The sequence below is a fragment of the Notamacropus eugenii genome, chromosome 7 (genome assembly GCF_028372415.1).
Source record: "Notamacropus eugenii isolate mMacEug1 chromosome 7, mMacEug1.pri_v2, whole genome shotgun sequence".
Lineage (NCBI taxonomy): Eukaryota > Metazoa > Chordata > Mammalia > Diprotodontia > Macropodidae > Notamacropus > Notamacropus eugenii.
Genome location: NC_092878.1, coordinates 17004848 through 17020537, shown reverse-complemented (window position 1 = coordinate 17020537; position 15690 = coordinate 17004848). Strand labels below are relative to the sequence as shown.

The 15690-nt window shown below is 36.3% G+C and overlaps 2 protein-coding genes across 2 annotated transcripts; both read left to right on the top strand.

Annotated features, from left to right (window-relative positions):
* Nucleotides 1–396: 396 nt before the first annotated feature.
* LOC140513365 (olfactory receptor 4F6-like) lies at nt 397–1338 on the top strand. Its single transcript, XM_072622996.1, has one exon. It carries the CDS (start codon nt 400–402, stop codon nt 1336–1338), a length of 939 nt encoding a protein of 312 aa, XP_072479097.1. The 5' UTR covers nt 397–399.
* Nucleotides 1339–14554: 13216 nt separating this feature from the next.
* LOC140513273 (olfactory receptor 4F3/4F16/4F29-like) lies at nt 14555–15493 on the top strand. The gene has a single exon (XM_072622813.1). The coding sequence runs from the start codon at nt 14561–14563 to the stop codon at nt 15491–15493; it is 933 nt and encodes a 310-aa protein (XP_072478914.1). The 5' UTR covers nt 14555–14560.
* Nucleotides 15494–15690: the final 197 nt, after the last annotated feature.

Genomic DNA, 15690 nt, shown 5'->3' with positions numbered 1-15690 from the left:
ACCCAGGGTCAAATTCTATCTCAGAAACATATTAGTTCCAAAAGGATAATTAATAGGGTCAGTTATCTTAGTGGCACTCAAGTCCTTTCTCCCATCTATCCTAAAGAAATTGCATAACGTTCTCAGGCGAACAATTAAAAGGTAATTATGTTTAATGATAATTCAATTGATAATTTTTTTGCTACACCTTTACTAAACCTTTGTTCTTCCCCCCCCCCCCCATTTTGTTTCAGTACAGAGAAAGGGATTCTGAAGAGGATATTTCTTTATGTGAAAGGTGAAAGTGTTATTAGACCTAAAACACAGACACTGAGTAATGCAGAGCGCTAATATTCTAATCTGATGCTTTTATTCTCCTCCTTCAGATAATGTCACTACCAGCTGTGCTCACTGGAGTCAATGGATGAAGTGAATCATTCTGTAGTAGCTGAGTTTGTGTTCCTTGGACTCTCTGATTCATGGGAGATCAAACTTCTTCTCTTCCTGTTCTCCTCTATGGTCTATGTGGCAAGTATCCTGGGAAACCTGCTCATTTTGCTCACTGTGATCTTTGATCCTCACTTACACTCTCCTATGTACTTTCTGCTAGCTAACCTGTCCCTCATTGACATGGGAGGTTCCTCTACTGCAGCCCCTAAAATGATTTGTGATCTTTTCAGGAATCACAGAGTTATCTCCTTTGGTGGTTGTGTTGCTCAGATCTTCTTCACTTACGCTCTTGGTGGTGTTGAGATGGTGTTGCTCATTGCCATGGCTTTTGACAGATATATAGCTCTATGTAAGCCTCTCCACTATCTGACCATTATGAACCCAAGAATGTGCATTGTACTTTTGATTCTTGCCTGGATCACTGGGGTCACTCACTCAGGTGTTCAACTGACTTTTGTTGTGGGCTTGCCCTTTTGTGGTCGTAATATATTAGATAGTTTTTTCTGTGACCTTTCTCAGTTCATCAAACTTGCCTGTACTGATACCTATAGACTGCAATTCATGGTCAATGCTAATAGTGGGTTCATCTCCCTGGCCTGCTTCTGTGTATTGATAATCTCTTATATATTCATCTTAATCACTGTACAAAAACATTCTTCAGGTGTTTCTTCCAAGGCTCTCTCTACTCTGGCAGCTCATATCACAGTGGTGGCTTTGTTCTTTTGCCCACTGATTTTTTTCTATATATGGCCTCACCCCATCTCCCATCTGGACAAGTTTCTTGCCATCTTTGATGCAGTTCTCATTCCCTTTCTGAATCCAGTCATCTATACATTCAGGAACAAAGAGATGAAGGTGGGAATGAGGAGAATGTGCAGTAGGCTTGTTCTCTTAAAGAAATTCTCTTAAATGCACCTAGATCAAAACCATGGATCTTGAGACTCTTGAATCTGGAGGAATGAAAGACTGCTTCATTGAACTAGCATGGATAAATTTATATCACAGAATGTGACTTGAATTTGTTGCATGTAACCAGAAATTAATTACCCTCAAGATTTCATATCTCAACTAATTAATTCTTTTATAATAACAATAATATTAATCACTGTAATAGCGAACATGTATGTAGGGCTTACAATGTGCCAAATTCCATAAAATCATGATCTCATTCGCTCCTATAATAACCCTGAGAGGTGAGAAGGTGCTATTATTGTCTCCTTTCTACACTAAAGTGAAACAGAGTTTAAATGACTTGCCCACGGTCACTTAGTTACCAAGTGTCTTAGGTTGGATTTGAAGTAGTGTTTTTCTTCCTGACTCCAGGCCCAGAGCTCTCTCTGCTGGGCTTCCTGGCTGCCTCTAAACCTCCAATCTTCTCTGGTATTGTGCCCAGAATTTTGCCAAAGGGAATTGATACAAATATCTCACACTGCTGGAATTGTATGTTATTTCTTGTCCCAACTCTATTTCCCCATATAACATTTGAGTTTTTCTTTGCATATCAAGCTATCCACGTGTGTACTACCTCATCCATGTATGTCTCACCATTCAAGCGCTTTGCTTCTAATTTCATTGCATTTGAATTTATTAACCATTTATTATGTACAATGTATTTTACTAGGCCTCTGGGACTGGAAGACAAAATGTGAAAACAGACCTTTCTTGGGTATAATGGAATGAGTGAAGTCATGATACCCTGGGTTCAAATCTTCCCTCAGATACTTATTAGCTGAGTGGTCCTGGACCTGTTGCTTAACATTATTGCATTTCTGTTTCTTTATTACATTGGGATATTAATAGCACTGACATCAAATGAAATAATGTATCAGCTATGTTTAGTAAACTTTGTAATTCTGTATAAATATGAACTACTCTTATTATTTTCTGAAATTCTCAGATTACTATTTATTTGCTTTCCTCTGCCCTATTTCCCTACTTTTTTGGTTCTTATGAGATTGCTTCGGTTTTGCCCCCAATTATCATATAACTATATAATAATATAATATAACTATACTGTATCAATATATATAAATGCACTCTTATAGACAAATATAAGTACATGAGCTTAGAGATTGAATAGATATTAATATCTTTTCATTTAAAAAATGAGTAATCTAAAGCAGAAAGAGCTTAAGTGACATTATTTGAGGTTAACATTATTAATCAGCTTGTGCAAGAACCTAGGTCTCCTTACCTTTGGGTCTTTGTAACTATTTTTTTTAACTTTCCAGTGTGATTAGATTCCTTTCTTTCACTGTGAGACCACGTTGAGCCATATCGCATATTTTTAAGTTTGACCCTATGATAATCAGAAGGGATTTCAGGGTGCATTCCATTCTTATTTGCATTCTTTCCTCTCATTTGTTATTAGGTTCCACCATTATTTCAATGTTCACTTTCAGTCTTTCTCATATTTTCACCTCCATCATGAACTCACAGAAGTAGAGAATCACAGCATTTGAGAAATGGAAAGGATTTCAGCAGCCATATAATCTTATCCATAACCAAAATCAGTCTCCAGTATAATATTCCCTAGAAGTAGTTATGGCTAGCTAGGTGGTACAGTGGATAGAACTCTGGGCCTGGAGTCAGGAAAACTCATCAACCTGAGTTCCAATCTGGCTTCAGACACTTACCAGCTGTGTGACTTTGGGGAAGTTACTTATACCAATTTGTTTTAGTTTTCTCATCTGTACAATGAGGTGGGAAAAGAAATGACAAACCACTTTCAGTATCTTTGCCAAGAAAATCCCAAATGGGGTCATGAAGCATTGGACTTGACTAAAAATAATGAATAGACAATGAAGAAGGGGTTGTACAGCCTTTCTTAAAGACCTCCCTAGATGGTGGACCCCTCCTCCACATTTTAAGTCAGGTCTTTCCACTTTTATATAATATTAAGGATTAGAAAGCTTTTCCTGGCATCAAGCCAAAATATTTCCATTTTTAGTTTCTACCTAGGGCTCCTTGTTTGGCCCAGTGGAGTCAAAGAGACAGTTGGTCTCTCTTCCACATGACAGCCCTTCAAATACAGCTATAACATTCCTCCCACCTTTCCCTTAATCTTTTTTTTCCCATCCTGGCTAAACATTCCTGGTTTTTCCATATATAATGGACTGAAGGTCTTTCACCCTGCTGGTTTCACTCCTCTGGACACTCCCTAGTTCATGTCCTTCTCTCAAACTGTGGTGCCCAAAAGTGAACATCATACTCCAGATGAAGTGTGACGAGGGCTGAATACAGTGAGGCTGTCAAGTATCCATTCCGTGAAACTTTGTTCATCTTAATGTAGACTAAGTTCTTAATACCTTTTTTTTGGTGACTGCATTTCACTGCATATCATACTGAGCTTACAATCCACTAAAACTCTCAGATATTTTTTCAGAATAATTCCTTCCTATCCATGGCTCTCCATTTCATACATGAGAAACTTGCCTTTTTATACCAAAATGAAAGACTTAACATTTATCTTTTTTTAATTTTCTTATTAGCTCAATATTATATCCTTAAAAAATTTCCCAAAGACTTACTGGCTAGAGAGTCAGCCTCAGAATCAAGAATATAGGAGTTCTAGTACCTCATTCATCACATACTGACCATGAAATTCTTGGGTCCCTGAACATTTTAGAGTACTGCAGATCCCTCATAAGTGACAGATGAAGTGTTCCAAGGGTGTCCTGGTAAATATTTAATAACTGGATCTCAAAATTTATGCAGTACATATTGTTAAATTTAATTTGCATCATAACATTTTCTCCATTACCTTCTTAAGCTTGGACAATCAACAAACACACACACAAAAAACAAGCCCTCATTTGTTGCATTCCAGATTTCAAAGGCATAAATGGTCATTCTGAGAATTTAACAATTGGCTTTGCCCAGAGCATGAAAGATGGCACCAGTATGGCCCTGACAGTTCCTTTGTATTAGCAGAAGGAGTTTGTACCTTGGGAATGTCCTATACCAATGAAATCACAGAATTGAATCTACAAAGTCAGTTCTTGGATCAAGTTAATTCTGAAGTGGATTGAACATTGTACCTTCACTTCTCAAAATTTCTACCCACAGTTAATTATCTAGGTCTAGGATTGGGAGACCAGTGTGTGAGTCCCAGATACAACATTTATTAGCTTTGTGACCATGAGTAAGTTATTTAACACTCAGCCATATTATGTTCATCTTAATAGAGGAATGACAATACCAATCTGGCTATCTCATGTGGTTGTGAGGACAGCACCTTTTCCACTTGCATATTTGTTATTAGCACTGTGCTAAATAGTGAAAATTCCAAAATTAAGTAGTATTTCATTGAATTTATCATCCTTTCCCCCCCTTTTTAACAACTTGCTAATATACATAAGTGAGGTAAATGAATCACTTTCCTATATTTAAACTCTTTTGATTTGTTCTCCTGTCATTGGCCAGAGTACTTGTCCCACGGCACAAGGCAAATTCTCACAGTATTGGGTAATTTAGCAGAGTTTTCCTGGTGGTAACCTACACCTTCATTTTGTATTGTGTATTTAGAACAGTTAGTCCACAGACTATTGGGAAAAACTTCATAATCTTTTATGATAATGATCTCCATGCTCATCTCTCAGTAAAATATTTTTGAATATGTACTCCCAGCATGAGTGTAGTGTGTTATGAAAAATAATTATTTTTCTCTTGTATTTAATAACAAATTATTATATTAGGACTTAGATTTTCCCCTTTTCTGCTTCCTCATCCAGAAATCACTAGTGTGGGTAATCTTAGGCAGAGATTTACTCTGGCAGGGCAAGACAATCAAATAGTAAAAGAAATTCTAATTTGGGCTATGGGATACATTCCTACTTGTGCTTGCTTAGACAGATCTGGGGAGTGTTGACTCTCCCTTTTGTCAGACAGTGATATAGAAATTAATCTGACCTTTTGATGAGGATTTGGGTGATCCAAGTCAACACCCTAATATCCTCGTTGTAATATAACTCACACTCTCACTATAGTATTCACATACTCATTAACTGTTAACCAGTCAGTGCTGATTCTCTCCTGAGAAGCACCTGCTCTTTCAAAGTTATATAAACTTTGCCATTAGGGAGCTTTGATCTAAGAGAGAGATGACTCAATGAACATCCTTTTATTAAAATGCTGGCATTATTAATAAAATGATTAAATTACCCAGAAATTATGTCTCTGGAACCTTTTAAAATGGCACAATGTATGTATGTATGTATGTGTGTGTGTGTGTGTGTGTGTGTGTGTGTGTGTGTTACCCTTTGAGCAAGCTTGGAGCTGCCTTTGTTGTTTCCCTTTGACCACATGAGTGTTTTAGGGCCTCCTTGTGGTTATAAAATGACCTAGTACTAGGAAGGATTTGGTGTTTTGCTGTGATGGGATTGGCCACGAGTGATGCCCTGTCATTTCCTCTCCATGACAAGGAGAGAGGGTTGGGGGTACTGAATCAGTTAATATAAAAGACAGCTTTAGGCTTGTACCATTTTCCTAATCAAAAGGCCTTTGTAATAGGCCTGTGTAGAGGTAAAAGAGTTCAAATTAGGGTGGTGAAGAGAAAAAAAGAGATATGAGAAATGTTGAGGAAGTAGAAGAGATGGTTTGGCACCCAACTGGATATGTGGCATGATGACAGATGAGGAGGTGAAGATGATACTGAGATTGTGAAGCTAGATAACTGGGGGATGGTGGTTTCCTCAACAGACACAGGGAAACTTGGAGGAGGGGTGAGTTTTTGGGGAAAGATAATGGAATAAAATCTGTGATATAGATCAAAGCTCATCCAGGTATTTTTTTTCACTCTGTGCTTTTAACTCTATCACAACCAAAAGAAAAAGGGTCAAATTAAGCTTTGTCCTCACTGATTACTACATTGGAATATAAACCCCATTTTCCCAGAGTGCTTGCTTCAGTCAGGGTATGGGGACATGGTAAGCATGTTTTGTGGGGAAGCATTTTGCCAATGGCACCTCTGAACTGCACTGGGGTGCTGGATTTTTGGCACAGCACGTGGAGGGGGCTGAGAGGAGGCATGTTAGAGGATAATTACAGATGTAGTTATTATGTTGGAGAGAAGCTCCATTACTGGTTGTAGTGGAGAGGTGGGATGAGACCCATTTTTCCATCTACTTGCTTTCTCACTCCTTGGGGTGAGGTCATGGTTCCAACTTTTGAAGAACACTGTTCAAGGACATTCCAGCTCTGTTCTTTACTTACAACCATTCTTACTTCCTATCATGCAGGGAATTTTATTTACAAGCATTCTCCTCTCAAAAGCCAAGGTACTCCACTCTACATGGAGAGAGCTGTTGGGACACATGACAATTTAGCTCAGTGAGAAATTGGATGGAAGTGGATAGCGATTGATCTGAAGGGTCATCTTACCTTTACAGAATTAGCTATTGTGAGGTGGGGAGTGAAAAGGAATGAAGCTGGGTCACTGGAAAGACCTGGAGTTGTCTGTGTATATTGTGGAGATTAGTATTATTCATTCTCTACAGAATGAGTCAGCTGATTTGGTTCCTGTTGGTTTCCTTTTCTTTTCTCTTTGCAAAGGCAACCATCTTATGGTCACTATCAGTGTGTCTCACCATCACCTACTTTTGTTATTAAGATTTTGATATAATTTTTAGCTAAGCTTTTCTTAACCTACTTTTCCAAATATGTTCGTTTCCCTTCCTGTTCTCATGGAATCAACTTTTATATCAAAGAATAAAAGAGAAGAAAAAGACACAGTTCAGCAAAACAAAGCAAAATATTGGAAAAGTCTGACCTTTTATGCAGAGGTTCTCACCCATAATTTCCCACCTCTGCAAAGAAATGGGGGAGATTCTTTCTTTTATCTCTCCTTTAGGGTCAGACTTAATCACTGGAGTGTACAACATAAAATAAGTAAGAGATGGACTATTTTTGCTTAATAACCAAGCTAAATAATAATGATTGGAATTAAAAGTAAGTACAATGCAGTAATATCGAGGTGAGCACATTGGTTCAAATGCTAAATTCTCTGTGAACCAATGGCCTGGAAATCTTCTTTTTCTATGCAATAGTAATATGAGTGATGCTTGCAGATCCTTCATGTCAGTTGCCAAATCTTGTCATTTTACCTCCACAGTATAGTCTCTCTATATTCCCTTGTTTACATTCACACAGCCACAACCCTAGTTTAGGTCCTCATGACCTGTTATCCAGACTACTTACTGCATTATTCTAATAGGTTTCTCTCCCTCAAGGCTCTCCTCATTCTAATCTACCCTCCACTTATCTGCCAAAGTGATTTCCTAAAGCATAAATCTGATCCTGTCCCTTCCCTGTTCAATGAATTCAATGATTCCCTGTCATTTCCAGCTCTTAATAACCTAGTCCCTTCACACCTTTCCAATTTTCTTACACTTTATCCACCTCCCTCTGTTGTATGATAGAGCTACACTAGACAATTTGCAGTCCTCTTGACCCTACTTCCAACTCCTAACTTTCTTGGCTTTCTTCAAGTCTCACACAACTCATCTTCTGCAAAAGGCCTTCCCTGTCTTCCCAATCTTTGCCTTGAAGTTTACCTTACATCTACTCTGAATGTCCTGCATGTACCTAGCTTACCTGTTGGAGCAGCTAAGTGACACAAATGGACAGAGCACAAGACCTGCAGTCAGGAAGACCTGAGTTCAAATCTAGCCTTAAGTACTTGCTAGCTGTACTCCTTGGCAAGTCATTTAATCCTGTTTGCCTCAGTTTCCTCATCTGTAAAATGAACTGGAGCAAACCACTCCACTCTTTCTGCCAAGTAAACCCCAAACTGGATCATGAGAGTCAGACATGACTGAAAAGACTGAACAACAACAATTTGTTTGTCTGTCCCGTTAGAGTGTGAGCTCCTCAAGAGTAGATGCCATTTTCTCTTTCTTTGTCTCCTCAGTGTTTAGCGCAATGCCTGGCACATACTGAATGTTTAATAAATGTTTGTTGGCTGATTCTCTTACTAATTTATTATTGCATTCTGTACTAGCCTTATTGCATTCTACATGCCCAAAAGCCAACACTCCATTCACTTGTGTATATCCTGATTCTGTCACCAGAACCAGCTATCACTCCCTGAAATCTAAAGACTCAATTGAATCTTCTGTGCTGTCAATTTCATATCTATCATTCTACCTACCTATTCCCAGGTACTATCATCAACAGGGAGTCCAAGGAACCCTAGTACTGTACTCGGTTCTGTGATAATTCTTATTTTTTGTGTTATCACATTATTTATATAATCATGTAATGAATCAAGTAATGAATAATAACTATAATCAGATCTAATTATTAATTTAGTTATGTTTTTCCTCTCTCTTAATGGATTTATCTATCCTGTAATAGGCCCTGTATATGATAGATCTTTTCCTTTAAAATTGTTATTCTGAATTAAAAAAAATCTAAGATCAGCATTTCCATATCAAAGTATAATACAAAAAAAAGGTCACATATGCAGCTGTGAATCTATACCATGTTTGTTTCTCTTTCGGGTATAAGAGAATTTCGAGACGCTTCTTCAATTGTCTGGTCAGAAGAAACTTTCACAATTTGAGGATTCAATTCCCTTAGCCATATGGTCTCTGGCTGGCAATCCCAGGTCTCTGCAAGTCTCACTTGTTTGAGGCCATTAAGTGTAGCTAATTAGTTATCTTTCCTTTGATGGCAACATTTTAAAAATCTCTGTGCTTTGTAGGCAATGACTTTACACAAGACTGAAGAAGATGAGCTGGTAGGGTTCCTTGGACTCCCTGTTGATGATAGTACCTGGGAATAGGTAGGTAGAATGATAGATATGAAATTGACAGCACAGAAGATTCAATTGAGTCTTTAGATTTCAGGGAGTGATAGCTGGTTCTGGTGACAGAATCAGGATATACACAAGTGAATGGAGTGTTGGCTTTTGGGCATGTAGAATGCAATAAGGCTGTCATGTGGCATTTGTAAATTAAGCTTACAATGATTTTAAAATCTGAACCTTAAAAGACTTTTGATAGACACTAAATATGCTATTATCTTCATTTTAGAGATAAGGAAAATTAGATAGATCGAGGGCCTTAACCTGGTGTTGTTTATTAGACTAGCAAGAGAGACCAATTTCGAATTCAGATATTCTTGACTCTAAATCTAGTATATCATCGACTACATCTTATTCCCTCTCACCATGATACAATATAAGTAAGTAGGATCTGAGTGTCACAGTGAAATCAGTAAGCTTCTAGTCTATGGAGCAGAACATATACTTTGGGAATTCACTTTTTGGAACCCAGAACCAAATATGAAGGGGAATTTTTTTATAAATGCTTTGAAAATCAGCACTGTGGACAGAGTCAAACACAGGACTAAGTTCCAAACCTTAATTTTTAAATAATTCTTTTACTGATTATGCTTATGATAAGTTATTCAACTGTTTGCTCCCTTAATGATGGAAAATAAGAGTCTGAGCATGGGTGCTACAGAGGCAGCTTTGCTGTTTTTAATCTTAGTTCTTGACTTACATATAACAAATGATGAATGGAACTCAAAGAAAGTCCTTGAAGTTCCTTGAGAATAACAATATAGTAATGTCTTTGAAAGAAATTAATCTAATACAATGTTGTTACTTGAAGGGACGTTAGAGATCATCTAGGTCATATTCCTCATTTTACATATGAGAAATTTGAGGTCCAGAGAAATCTAGTCAGTCTATAAGCACTGAGTACTTACAAGCACCATTCTAAAATAATACAAATACAAGGTGAGGTAAAAATCAATCTCCGCTCTTAAGGAACACTCAGTATAATGAGAGAGACTACATACAAACAACCTTGTTGGCAACTATAATTCAACATGTTATATACAAGACATAGTGGGGATAATCAATAGAGAGAAGGCAGTAAGATTTAGGAGCAATGGGAAAAACTTTCTGCTGAAGGTAGGATTATACTTGTGACTTTAAGAAGGTGATATAGCAAAGAACTAATGAAGTTGAGACTAAAACTGGACTATGCAGTCCCAGCCCCGTGGTTCCTTTTGTAAATCAAATTTCCTCCTCATAGAGGAATAACCAGAGTATTGTCTGAGCTGGCTATATGTATCGAAGATCTCTCCAATTGTTTAACATTTAGTTATTTATTTAAAATTGTTTTGTAGTTGTCTGTATAGGTTTTAAAGTGCCTTGATAAGTTAATTCTCAAGATTTTGTTTTTATTATAAGTAATGCTTATGTTCCCATCACTTCTATCAATTGTTTTTGGTATTGATCTGTAGAAACAGCGATCATATTTGTGAATTTATGTTATGTCTTACATTTATTATCTCAATTAATCTTTTTGTTGCTTCTTCATATTAACTTCAAATAAAGACAATTTAATGATTTTGCCTCTGGTCATTACTTTAATTTTGTCTTTTTATTTTATTGTTTTGGTCAATATTTGAAAAACCATCAATCACCAAGCATTTATTTTTGATATGTATATTTTCCCCAGTTGCATGTTAACATCTTTTTAACATTAAAAATGTTTTGAGTTTCAAATTCTTTTCCTCCCTTCCATCCTTTTCTCCTTCAGCCCTCCTTGAGATGGTAAGCAATCAGCTGTAGCTTACATATAAAACATTTTTATATTAGTCATTTTGTACAAGAAAACTTAAGAAGAATGAAAGGAAGAAATTGAAAAATAGCCTATTTCAGTCTGTATTCAAACAATATCACTTCTTTCTCTGGAAGCAGATAGAATCCTTCATCATTAGCCCTTTGGAATTGTCTTGGTTCATTGTATTGCTGAGAGTAGCTGTCATTCATAATTCTTCATTATACAACATTGCTTCTACTGTGTACATCATTCTCTTGGTTCTACTCCCTTCAGGTTGTATCAGTTCATGCAAATCTTTCCAGGATTCTCTAAAATCATCTTGGTAGTCATTTCCTATAGCACAATAGCATTCCTTCACAATCGTATGCCATAGCTTGTTTAGCCATTCCCAAATTGATGAGCATCCTTTCAATATCTAAATCTTAGCCACCACAAAAAGGACTGGAGAAAGGTCACCTCTTTGTGTGAGATAGATGTGAAGGAGGCAATGGGAGGTGGTGTTTATTTGTATCAGCATTGGGGAGATTCTTTTTAGGAAAACCTCCAATGTTTCTACATTAAAATGCTAATTATTGATTTGAAATAAGAACTTTGTGTTCTGTTAAGGAAAAAGCTTTCTGCTCCTAAATCTTTTATAGTGAGAAAATGGATTTTATTAAAGTTTTGAGCATGATTTATTAATGTAATTACATAATATTTATGAATTGTCATATGCCTTAGTATACTGAGTTCATATTTTTGAACCATTCTTAATTTCTTGATATAAAACTTTGTTAGTATCATAACATCATGGAACTAGAGTTGGCAGGGACCTTGGAATTCATCTAATCCAAGTTATTCATTTTGCAGATGAAGAAGCTTAGGTCCAAGAATGTTAAGTGACTTATCTAAGTTCACACAGGTAGTATCAGATGTAGAATTGAAATTCACATTCTCTGAATTCAGAGCCAGTACTTTTTCCTCTGTAACTGTCCTTATTCTTGATGATAATGATTAATTTTTGATAAATTGCTGAATTTTGTCCAGTAGTATCTTATGCAATATTTTCGAGTGTTGGTAGTTAATGATAATTTTCCGTGGTGTCTTTTTTCTTTTTACATTTTTATAAATTTTGAGAGGAGACCAGATTTTCTTCATTGAATCTCTAAGTTTTAAAATAGATATGTGGTATAGTAATTATTTCTTTGATGCATCTTTCCTAGAATTTCCTTGTGATTTTATCTTGTCCTTTTATATGATAACTTGTTAATAATAATTTAATTTTTTCCTGGATTAGTTTATTTGTGTTATCTATTTTCTATTTACTCTTTTGAGAATTTTGTATTTTGATATTGGGCAGCAAGATGATGCAGTGGATAGAGGTGGTTGTATAATTAGGAAGATTTGAATCTAAATCTTTCCTTAGACATGAGCTGTCTGATCCTGAGGAAGTGTTTCACCCTCTATTTCTGCATTTCATCTTGATGGACTTCAATCTCTAAGTCTTAAATATTATAATCCTATGTCAGTTTTTAAATGTAGACAACATCTTAGTCCCAATTTTCAGCCTATCATACTGCAGCTTCTTTCATTTCTAATTTTTACAAAAATCTACTTTGCTTTGATAATTTTTGTATGTGTTGGTTTTCCTTTTGGTTATCTGTCAAATTATGTTGTATTCTCAAAGACTAAGATTCATATGTTTACTGGAAGTTGATAAGTTTGAACTGGAACTGAATTTCAAGCATACTTATTGGCTACTAGGCCCTTAAAGTCTGTTGATTTCTAATTTTTTTTCAATATTTCTGAAAATTTTTCTTGTACAGTATCTTGAGAAATCATGGTAAAATATTTATTTTTTTGAGAAGTCTGGTAATTAAAATTATTTTATTTATTTTTTTCTTAACTAAAATCTATTTTCTTCCCATTCCTTCCACCTACTCTGCTTTGGAAAAAAAAAGAAAACAAAACCTCTGTAACAAATATGCATAATGAAGCAAAACAAAGTCTTGCTTTGGCCATCTCAAAGAAGTATTGGACTTGCTCTACACTTGGAGTCTATCACAACACTATAAGGAGGTAGGTAGAATGTGTCATCTATAGGTGTTTGGAGTTCTAATTGGCCATTATATTGATCAGAGTTCTTATATCTTTTCAAATTGTTTGTTTCTATAGCCAATAGTTAAAAAGTATTTATGTCACTTTGCAATGTCATTTTATAAATTATTCTTTGGTTCTCTTCACTTTTCATTGGTTCATAAAAATCTTTCTAGGTTTCTCTGAAACTGATTTTTTATTTGTTACACCACAAGAAATTATTTTTCCTCATTGGTCCAAATGAATCTACTCTTCATCTCCTCCTTCTTCTGTAACCCAACTCCATTTGTGTCATTCAGCTGTTGAACAAAGTAACATTTCTATTGTTTTTCACATCACATTTCAATTTATTTTCCTAATGTAATCTATATTCTTTAATTTCTGAATTCCATTGAGATATGAACTCATTCTGTTGATTTCTATTTTTTTGTATTACTGAAAATTTTCTTGTATAGCTTCTTGAAAAAGCATGGTAAAATAATTTTCTTTTTTGAGAAGTCTGATAATTTTTATTAAAATTAAGTTGCATTTTAGTTTTTATCTTACTAAAATCTATTTTCTTCCCATTTCTTTCCATGTCCTCTCCATTGGAAGAAAAGAAAAACATAGCCCTTAAAACCAACATGCATAATTAAGGAAAACAAATTTTTGTACTAGACATCTCTAAGAAATAAGGGACTTGGTCTGCAGTTTGAGTTCATCACAATTCTGTAAGGAGGTAGGTAAAATTTTTCATCCTTGGGTCTTTGTAATCCTCATTGGTCATTATGTTGATCAGAATAATTCTGATCAATGTAATTCCATCACATTCATATACCATAATTTGTTCAGCCATTCCACAAATGATGGGCATCCTTTCAATTTTCAGTTCTTTGCTGCCACAAAAATAACAGCTATTAATTGTACATATTTTTTCTTTCTGCAATCTGAGGCAGCTAAGTGGTGCAGTGCAGGAGTTAGCAGGACCTGAGTTCAAATCTCACCTCAGACACTTGACACTCACTAGCTATGTGACTTTGGGCAAGTCACAACTCCAATTGCCTCATCCTGGGTCATCTCTAGTCATCCTGATGAACGTCTGATCACTGGATTCAGATGGCTGTGGAGGAGAAGTGAGGCTGGTGACCTGCACAGCCCTCCCTCACTGAAAAGAAAGTCAAGTGCAAGTTATGTCATTATTTCTCTGATGGCATGGTCTTCTTTGACAATGAAGGACGAACATACTATACAGTCTGTTTGTGGTATAGGCCTAATAGAGGTATTGCTGGTCAAACAGTATGTGCAGTTGAGTAAATTATGGGGCATGATTCCAAATTGTTTTCCATAATGATTGGACCAATCTGCTATTTTATTAAGAGAGCATTAAAGTGCTACTTCCCCCACAACCTTCTCAATACTTGGCATTTTCCATTTTGCCATCAATACTGATTCCTGCATCATCTTTTCCCTTTAGGTAGCTGTGCCCATTGGAGTCAATGGATGGAGAGAATCATTCTCTGGTATCTGAGTTTGTGTTCCTTGGACTTTCTGATTCATGGGAAATTCAGTGTCTCCTCTTTGTGTCCTCCTCTGTACTCTATGTAGTGAGCATTCTGGGAAACATGCTCATTTTGCTCACTGTGACCTTTGATGCTCATTTACACTCCCCTATGTATATCTTGCTGGCCAACCTCTCTTTTATTGACTTAGGTTTGGGCTCCGTCACAGTCCCTAAAATGATTTGTGACCTTTTCAGGAAGCATAAGTTAATTTCTTTTGGGGGCTGCATTGCTCAGATCTTCCTAATTCATGCATTTGGTGGCGCTGAGATGGTGTTGCTTATAGCCATGGCCTTTGACAGATATGTGGCCATATGTAAACCTCTCCACTATTTGACCATCATGAACCCAAGAATGTGCATTTTCCTTTTGCATGTTGCCTGGATCGTTGGCCTCATCCACTCTCTGATTCAATTGGGTTTTGTTGTAAACTTACCTTTTTGTGGTCCTAATGAATTGAACAATTTTTTCTGTGACCTTCCCTGGTTCATCAAACTAGCCTGCACTGACACTTATAGATTGCAATTAATGGTCTCTGCCATTAGTGGTTTCATTTCTCTTGGATCCTTCTGTGTACTGATAATTTCCTACATTTTCATCCTGGTCACTGTTCAAAAACGTTCTTCAGGTGCTTCTTCCAAGGCTCTTTCCACCCTGTCAGCTCACATCACTGTGGTGGTTTTATTCTTTGGTCCATTCATATTTTTCTATACATGGCCATTTCCTACATCAAGCCTGGAAAAGTTTCTTGCTTTCTTTGATGCAGTTCTTTCTCCATTTCTGAACCCAGTCATCTATACATTCAGGAACAAAGAGATGAAGGTAGCAATGGGAAGAGTGTGTAGCCGTCTTCTGAAAAAGGTGGTGTAAATTCGTTAGGTAAAGACTATCCTGAGCGTCTTCTTAAGTCTGTTGTTTCCCAAATAATCCCGCTGAATGTTTCATAGATATTTTAAACTCAGCATATCTGAAATGTAATATAATATAATAAAATATAATAATAATTTGCATTTATATAGCTCTTTAATGTTTTCAAAGCGTTTTACAGGTGTTATCTCATTTGAACC

Excerpts from the sequence above, each read along its gene's own strand:
- LOC140513273 (XM_072622813.1), top strand. The coding sequence starts at position 14,561 with ATGGATGGAGAGAATCATTCTCTGGTATCTGAGTTTGTGTTCCTTGGA.
- LOC140513365 (XM_072622996.1), top strand. The coding sequence starts at position 400 with ATGGATGAAGTGAATCATTCTGTAGTAGCTGAGTTTGTGTTCCTTGGA.